Genomic DNA, 8,983 nt, shown 5'->3' with positions numbered 1-8,983 from the left:
TCAAAACAAGACTTTCAGCAAGAGTAGACTAATCAGAACTGGTACGGTTGACGTGGCCGTAGGTCGAAGGCCCATGCTATCTGGAACTGACGGGAAAGGGAACCCACTGGAGCAGAAGGTACGGATATTGACGGTGTCAAAGACGGTCATATACCGGTTGCAGGCGCTTTCTGTCGCACAGCCCATTCCAACCATCATTAACGAAAGGGGACCACTGCTTCCAGCGGCTAAGAAAAAGACACAGGAGTTAGTTTTCCCTTTCCTCTCTTCTGCCCTCCTCACCCGCAGCCATTAGGAAAGGGAACTGTGCTTAGGACAATCCAGACTCCATAGCTTCTGCCTCTCTCCTGAGATGCACGCATCCAGCTCCATCCCATGCATGCAGAGGCCCAGCTTTACTATCCTCTGGTCCTATTGCCTCCCCAGTTTAGAAGGAACCTTATAGCGACCGTCACATCTCAGACGCAATACCAACACTGGGGCCTTGGATGCCCACTCACTAGGAGAGATGATCTTGAAGCACGCAGGAAGGAAGGCCAGATGTACAGCCTCAGTGTTGGCTAAAACCCTTCTAAGTTATCTGTCTACTCGGCCCAGGCTTCATTGAAGAAAATACTGTGGATCCCCCCACAAACAGACATCCCTTCTTCTCAGAGCTTTGAGTTCCCTATGAGAATAACTACCGAACCCCCTGGACATCTCTGTTTCCCAAGGTAAACTGGGGTAGAAGCCTGTCCCACTGTGGATGGCTTCAACCCTCCTCTGCATTCTGTGACAGCCTGTTTTCCTCATTCATTCAACTTGTCTGGACAAAGAGCCCTTCCCTTGCTCACCCCATAACCTCTGTTAAAGTATATTCCTAATAAAAGCATAGCTTGCCTCCAGACCCACCAAGCTCTCTGTCCACCACTAAATCAGCTCCTAAAACAACTCTCATTCCACACAACATCTCATATCTTCACCAGGAGCTGCTAACTCATCCCAACCACATACAGTCCAGAAAACCCATACGGTTGTTTTTACAGCGAATCTCTGAAAACATATCTGTGTTTCTCACAATGAATACATACATTTCTCCTACATTTTAAGTATTTTACTAAAGCCAGTGGCTTTAAGCAAAACTTGGGTGTTTATTGATGAGGTCTGAGTCATCACAACAGCAGTGATGAAGGTACCTAGAGCTCAAGTGTTGTCACTGTGCACTTCTGGTCAAGGTCCCATTCCAGAATATCCCAGCAACACAAGTGCCCAAACCTGACTCCCATATGGCAAGCACTTAATTTTTTTTTCTCTCTCTGCTTCCCTCAATTCCCAGCCCCTACCTCAACTTTTTTTCTGTCAACTCCTTTCTTGGAGCCAATGTCTCCTAAGGTTTAGAGGAACAACCAAACACTTAGCTCTTTGTTGCCCTCCCTCTGTGGAGAAAACAGCTTTAGGATGCTCTGCTTTCATCAGGCCCATCTCGCAGAGCTCAGCTTGATGAGACGCCCTGAGCCAGCTGCGCATGCGCGCAGCAATGAGGTTCTGCGCCTATGGACTTTCGGATACCGAGTGCTGATGAACAGTTCCCGTTTTCACCTGTTAGGCTGTGGCGTAATGTGCGGTGGTAAATGGCTGAAACACTGTACCCTGAACTGTGCGAACAGCAAGATGCTTGAAGAGATCGTCATACCTGTGCCGATAACCGTAATGCACTTCGTCTCGCTCCCTGTGCACTTCAGGGGAGTCGGAATGCACAGCATACCTGCCTCCATATAGCAGGCAAGACACTGAACGCCATTGGCTTTTGCAGGCACCTGCGATGCTGGACGGAGAGGGGAATGTATTAATCTTGAGGGATAGGCGGGAAAAAAAAATAGCTGAGCTCTTCACTACCTCACCCGATCCAACATCATTGTTCTTTCATGGTTGTACAAAACAAGACAAAGATACAACTAAAATGCTGTAGGAAGCGCAGGTGGGGGCAGAGGGGGTTGATGGGAGGCAGGTTTCCCTAGATTCTTTGGTAATGGTTGTACACCCAAATAGCTTCACATTTCTTCAGTCACTTCCCTCTCTGCTGTGGCAGGAGAAAAATTCCTATATATCGAAAAAGAAGATAATCTGTGATCTAAAAAAAATGCTGATCAAAGGATAAGAAATTAGCCAGGTGCAACACACACATACACACAGACATACAGAGAGAGAGAAAGAGAGAGAGAGAGAGAGAGAGAGAGAGAGACAGACAGACAGACAGACAGACAGACAGACAGACAGATACACGCATGCACACAAACAAATACACACATTCCTATTTAGGAGACTGAAGCAGGAGGATTACTTAATTAAGTCTAGGAATTCAAGACAAGCCTGGGAAACACGGCAAGATTCCATGTTCACAACAAAAACAAAGATAAGGGATTGAATAGGTGGGGAAAAAATCTCTCAGATGGAGGGAGGGGGAGAGGAGCACGTTTAAATCAATAGACTCAAAAGAATGAGCTCCAGTCCAAGGCTTTCAACTGTCACTCATTCTCCCACCCAGGCTTGTCTCTACCCTTGGCTTCCAAAGGACAGTGGCCTCAGACATAAGGAAAAACAAGCGAGCAGCATTCTTGCCACAGAAGTCAGAGGAACCATGGAGGGACCATAGAGCAGATTATCAAGGGGCATGGAGCAGGTACCAAGGGGGCATGGGACAGGTACCAAGGGGGCAGAGATGAACTTCACTCACATTTCGTGTCTGCTTTGTTGCACATATCAGTACTACAACATTGCTGGTCATATCTAAATGTCCGTTTGTCCCCCAGTGTCACCGAGAATGCTAGTCCAGTACATCCATCTGGAGAACAGCCTTTCTGATTTAGAGTTAGATTTCTGGATGCCTCTGCAGAGAACCAAAAGCCCTCATAAAAAAGTGGTCCTTCTGAGCCCCAGAGAGAATGAAGCCTCCAGTGTTGAAATAAACTTTGTTCAATCACTTGATGGTTTCACTTCTCCAAAGGGACCTCTGTTTCGGAGAACAAAGCTACAGAGGGATGATTTGTTACAAACAGGGTGATCTGGGGTAGGGCTTAGCATACAAGATGCTGTGAGTTTGATCCCCAGTACTGCAAGGGAAAGTAGGGTAGGGTGGGGGTGACCACTCCAAACCGGGTGAATGAGGTTGGTGGGGGAACCAGTGCCTCTGAGACCTTCGCTTTGGCCTCGTGCTTGAAGCAGCCACACTCCCAACCCAACCTGAGAGGAAAGGAGGATACATTGAAAGAGGCATCACAGGATGAGGGGCGGCTTACCTGGCATTCTAAGTTCCTGTGTTTGGCTGAAGCAGCTTTGATTGGTTTCACATGCACTGGTGGTCTGACAGAATCCATTTGTGCACATAGAGCTTTCACAAGTGAAATTCGCTGAAGGAGGAATAAACATGAGCAAAAGGAGGGCACTGTGGCTGCTGTTTCCAACATACGAAGAGCCCTAGCAATCAAGGAACCACGAAGCTCTCCACTTGAGCAGCCCATGACCTACTCACCTCCTCTTCCCATCTTTGGGAGAAAGGAAAGTCCTGTTTACTCTCCTAAGATTTATTTATCAATTTTTATTTTATACGTATTAGTGATTTGCATGGATGCATTGAAGTGCATCACACATGTGTGAGTCCAGAAGAGTGTGCTGGAGTTACAGACAGTTACAAGTCCTGTGGGTGCTGAGAACTGAACCCAGGTTCTCAGCAATGTCAAGTGCTCCTAAGCTCCAAGCCATCACTCTGGCCCCTCTCTTTGACTCTTACCCACAACAATCACAGCAAACTCGGTGAGAACACAGACAGCAAGGAGGCTCTTCGAGACTGAGGACCAGAACATGACTCCCAAGAACACTGCATGAGACCCAGATGAAGACGGAAGAGTCAGAGCTGAGGGGCCCAGCCATGGAACCCAGTAACCCACACACTAGGCTGTGTTGTTAGTCTACTTGTTCATTCATTCAGTTGTTCATTTATTCAATTATTCTGTAGACCGGAATTGTAAAGCCCTAGCTTTGTGCTACATATGACTCTTTGGGGGGCCGAAAAACACAATAATAGATGTCGTATCAGTCACGGAAGCATCTAAGGAAAAGTCTTCCTCACTTGGGCGGGTCTGGAAGATGGTAGATCTCCTTCCACAAATGAAATGACTGAATTCGCCAAGAAATTACTCCTCTGGAGGCAGGGGAGGCAGGTAGAGAGGCTCTCTATGTACAAGAAAGTTCTAGGCTATGATGTTCAAGAGCAATCAGACCCTTAGCTAAAGACATGGCTTCACCACTTCCTAAGTCACCTTCCCCTAATGGATGGATTCCAGGTGTCATAGCCCACAATGGAAACACTCACCAAGAAGAATCCCTGCTCTTCTGAAATGACTCCCTTGAGCTGGAGAAGAAGCGATCTCGCCTAGAGAGAGAATGAATGGAGAACCTCTTCTCTACCTCGCTGTCACTTTTATAGCCCAGAGGACCATTGCCTGCAATGAAGGCACTGTAAATAGTATCTTGGCATGAAGCCAAGTGCACAAAACTTCCTGATCCTCTAGAGAACAGTGCTTTTGAACCTCTGGCTGCTGGGGATGGGGAGTAGGTTACGATAGTCCTGGACCTCCACTGAACCACAGGAGACACTTTAGGCAATCACAAGTTTCAAAGTATAGGATTGTGGCCTGCAGCATGTGGCTTACTTTTCCTCTGTGCAAATTCCCAGAATTTCCTCTCATGGACTCCATTCTTCCCACCCAGAACCAGACCCCAGGACCCACATGCATCTTGGCTGCAGAAGAGCTGGTTATGTGTCTCTACAATGTATTCTTTGTCGTCCTTCCTACTTTTATGCCAAACTCCAGCTAACTTTGTATCAGTCTATGTATATAATGAATAAATAAACAAGAGAGAGTCAACAAGTCATCTGCCCTTCTGCAGTTGTCCAGATCTTAATTACATTTCTTCAAAATCCAGGACTATGGGGCAAACATGGAGATCAGAGAGAGCCCACCTAGCAACTCATTATGTTGAAGAATGCTGGGGCTGCAGGAAAGAGACAGAATGGCTATCCAGACTCCCCGAGGCTGGAGTACGGGAGTATTGGAGGGGACATTTTAACAGACACAAAGATCAACCAAACCTTGACATGGAGCCCCAAGGAAAAAGAAAGCTGAGCTTTGTTTTTGGTGGTCAAGAGTGTTGTTCATCACGTCCAAGAAATAAACAGAGATGGAGGCATAGCACACGTCTACAAGAGCAACGAGGAAACTGGCAAGGTCTCTGTTAGTGCCCAGACCTAACAAGTGTCTCCAGCAAGCACTGTGGTGAACAGAGGTTCTCCAGGCTTTCAGATGCCTGGCATGACCTGCCCAATATGTCATTAAGTACTACAGCTAGACACTCAGAGAGCCACACAAACCTAACCCTTTCCAGATTAAGACTACTCAAATAACCTGAGCTCTAAAAGGCCCAGCTAGCTGACATGATTTTACATGATCACATATAGATACTCTCCCTATGTAATGGACTGTGGAGAGACTTGATCTCTATTGCACACAACTGTAGCCTGCTTTGTGTTGGCTGGTGCCACACCAAGGAGCCTGTCTAACTTCCTAACCTGGTCAACAGACTCCTCTTCCTACCTCTAACTCAACCATCAAGGAGGGCTCAGCAGTGCCAACATTTTCTCGTCTGAACTCTTTGTCTGCATATGGCTGGGTCAGCTAAGCGTTCGATCACCCATCTGGAATCTCAGGCTTTCTGAGCATTAGCCAGCAATGTTACAGGGGAAATTGAGTGTGACTTAATGGTATGATACATGCTTTTAATCCCAACACTCAGAAGGAAGAAACTGACAGATCCTTGTGAGTTACAGACAAGCCTGATTTACAAATGGTGTCTAAGCCATTCAGGGATTCATAATAAAACCCTGTCTAATAAAGAGGGTGTAGGAGGAAGAGAAAAAGAAGGGGAGAGAAAGAAAGGAAGAGGTGAAGAAAGAGGCAGAGAAGGAAGAGAAGAGAGAGAGGGAGAGACAGAGAGAATGCAAAATTTCCATAAAGGAATCATTTTTTTTTCTACTGGTGTTTTCTGAGATTTCTATCTCAACATTTACTCTTTGTGTACCAGCCAGAACTTGACGGAAAATTCAGGGCACTGTCTATACAGCTTCCAGGCACCAAACAGTAGTGAGAAAATGCCTCACAGCCAATTCAAGTTCGGGTTTCAGCTAAATCCACTGAAATGAGCTGATAGTGCAGAATCAGACCACACTCTGCATCCCCACAAATGCTCACACATTTTTTTAAAACAGAAGTATCTGAGTGTTTTATGAGCCTTCCTCTACTTATTGCTATGACCTTTGTGCCAAGAAACAGCCCTTCCTCAATTACAAGTTCTGGCTCAAGGGTAGTGTCCCCAGTCTTCAACTTTAAACCTTTCTGACCCTCCCTGGTCTGAGGACAGGGTATATTCACCAGCCCCCAGGCCAATGTTCAAACATGCAGATGAAGTAATAGCAGAAGGAGACTGGGATCTACTTGTTGTTAGCAACAAAGAGTCTCCAAAGCTCACTTCACCTCTACTGGTTGGGTTTTCTTGGTTCTCAGTCTTTTCAAACACTAAGCAATTTTGTTCAGAGCTAGTTTTTGAGGTTTCTGCCCACCGCCATGGAGGAGCCGTCAGAAAAGGTCAACCCAGTTGTGGACCCAGAAACTCCTCAGACCAAAGATAAAGGGGACTCATCCAATAATTCAGTTTTAGAAATCCTACACCCAGAAACACTAGTAACAGTTATGAAAAAGCTAACCCTGAACCCCAGTGCCAAGCGGTCAGCACATCGTCACAGCCTCCCTTGCCATATTGAGAGCGGACCTGGGGAGAACAGAAGTGAAAGAATCTTGAGGGGTATTCAAAGCACTTTTCCCAAGAGCAAGGTCCACACATTGCCGGTGCTGAAAGATCCCATAGATAAAATGAGGAGACTTGTTCAGATTGAGTAGAGACATAAAAGGCTTGTAGGATTGAAGGGAACGGCGAACCATTCCAATGTCTCTGCACTTTCTGCCTTTATCAAAGACGGGATTCTTCTGAGAATGCTACAATCGGCAAGAATTAGGACAGTCGGTTTAAATTGTCCACTGTCATTCCGGTTAGTGATGCCACACAGCAGATGTGAAAGCTGCTTTGTGTTTAAGATTAAACTTGTCCTGGTGTTGGGGAATCTTCTAACTTGTTAATTAACTTTTAAATTATAGGATGTGTGATGTTTGGATTCATGTAAGTGGCTTAAATTTACCCAAAGAATGGAGAGTGAGTCAAAGCATCCTGTGAACTTTAGAAGCCTCCCTCCCGGGGCTGAGAAATAATGTAAGTAGAATTCAGAGTAGTTTGGTGTAGAAGGTAATTGGAACAGATCTTTGGATTTTCTAGTTTGCAGAAATTTGTAATACAGGCAATTTTTTATCTTTACTTTTTGCACTCGTGATGTCCAGAATTTGATGTGTGCTACAAACCCTGCTTATTTCTGTTTGAGGCAGGGTCTCCATGAGGCCTAGCTGTTCTCATAACTCCTGCTCCCGCCTCTCTGTTTTCCAAGTTTGGCTCCATAGTCTTCTCAGCAAGATCTGGAAAATACTTGTCTTGATTTTTTATTTGTTCATGTGTAATATTTAAAAACAAATGGTTGATATATTCACAAAAAAGAGTCTCCAAAAGACAGACATTAAAAAAAAAACATAGAAGAGAGAATCTCTGTGCCCCAGAATATAACTTTATTTAAAAGCACTGTCTTCCTAGAAATGGGTCAAGGCAAGGTCATTCTTGTGGATCTTTATCCAACAAAAGGTCAGGACTCAACATATGCTGAGTACAGGCCATGTAAATACATGGAGGAGAAGACCACAGTCAAAGACAGAGCCTCAGAGAAACCAAGCCTGCTGGCCCTGGATGTCACACTTCCAGCCTCCAGGATCATGGGAACAGATGGTGTTGTGTGTCAACTCACTGTGGTGCGCTGTCACAGCAGTGCTTGCAAGCTCGTGCTTAGGCAGATTAGGAGATGATAGAACAGCTTCAAAGAACAGTTTTAAACATTTTCTTTCTTAAAGAGAATTCTGGGCAAGTTATAATGAGGGATCAAGAACCACAAGGTCCTGACAACTATTCTATGTCATGAACAATGCTCAAACATGACAGCCTTAGAGAAGCTGGCAGTAAAGGCATTGTCAGACAAACTGGGTTCTTTCAGGTCTGAAAGTCCCATTCTTGTCTCAATGGTGGGTGTGAATCTGCAAGTCTGTGATACAAAATTTCAGTCATCCCAACAGCAAAACTCGGTGAAGTGTGCCGAGAGCTTTGGCAACTACTCTGAGTCCCCATAAGCAAACACAGTGAGCCCTGCAAATGGTGAGGGCGTTTTGAGCCATAAAATTTCATATGCTTTCTAAAAACACTTGCAAGGTTTAGGAAAGTGGGCTGGAAAAGTCAGGTTACCTAGCACGAGGGGGAAAAAAAAGACAGACAGGGTTCTGAAATAGCAGCGTTGGCCCTCAGAGCTGTACGCACCTCAGTGGGATTTCAAGGGCACCTTGAAACATGGCTGACGTGGCAAACCCATCAAAAAAACCTTAACCTCTATCCTCACATAGAAGCTTTGTTGAGATGTCATCACATCCTCCTCAAAATGTCACTAATTAAGAAAACAAATAATATCAAATGATGGCTAGTATGTGGGCCAAAAGGAATTCCAGAGTCCTGAGCAGATTATAAGCTAGCACAGCTACTGTGGAAATCAATATAGATAGTTCTCAAAAAACTAAAAATAATTTACCACCAGCACTCCTTTGGGACTCTGAGTTAAGGTATCACATCGGTATCTACACATCAGTGTTGGTGGCAGCATTGTTCCCAATGTCTAAGTCAAATAAACAGCATAGGTTTCCTAGATAGGAGAAAAAAAATAAAGAAATGTGGTTGGATTTCTCAGCCATCTACA

The 8,983-nt window shown here is 45.2% G+C and overlaps 2 protein-coding genes across 2 annotated transcripts; one reads left to right on the top strand and one right to left on the bottom strand.

Annotated features, from left to right (window-relative positions):
* On the bottom strand, positions 1-3,839 carry LOC308426315 (protein RoBo-1-like; the record flags this gene model as incomplete). The annotated part of the gene is made up of 5 exons (XM_080924046.1): positions 1-227; positions 1,673-1,804; positions 2,714-2,866; positions 3,276-3,386; positions 3,767-3,839. The coding sequence occupies 5 exons, from the start codon at positions 3,837-3,839 to the stop codon at positions 1-3; spliced, it is 696 nt and encodes a 231-aa protein (XP_080780172.1).
* A 2,817-nt stretch (positions 3,840-6,656) lies between these two features.
* LOC308426314 (developmental pluripotency-associated protein 3-like) lies at positions 6,657-6,989 on the top strand (the record flags this gene model as incomplete). The annotated part of the gene is made up of 1 exon (XM_080924045.1): positions 6,657-6,989. The coding sequence occupies one exon, from the start codon at positions 6,657-6,659 to the stop codon at positions 6,987-6,989; it is 333 nt and encodes a 110-aa protein (XP_080780171.1).
* Between the last annotated feature and the right edge of the window lie 1,994 nt (positions 6,990-8,983).

The sequence above is a fragment of the Micromys minutus genome (assembly GCF_963924665.1).
Source record: "Micromys minutus genome assembly, chromosome: 10".
In the NCBI taxonomy this organism is placed as follows: domain Eukaryota; kingdom Metazoa; phylum Chordata; class Mammalia; order Rodentia; family Muridae; genus Micromys; species Micromys minutus.
This window is presented reverse-complemented; position numbering and strand designations above follow the sequence as displayed.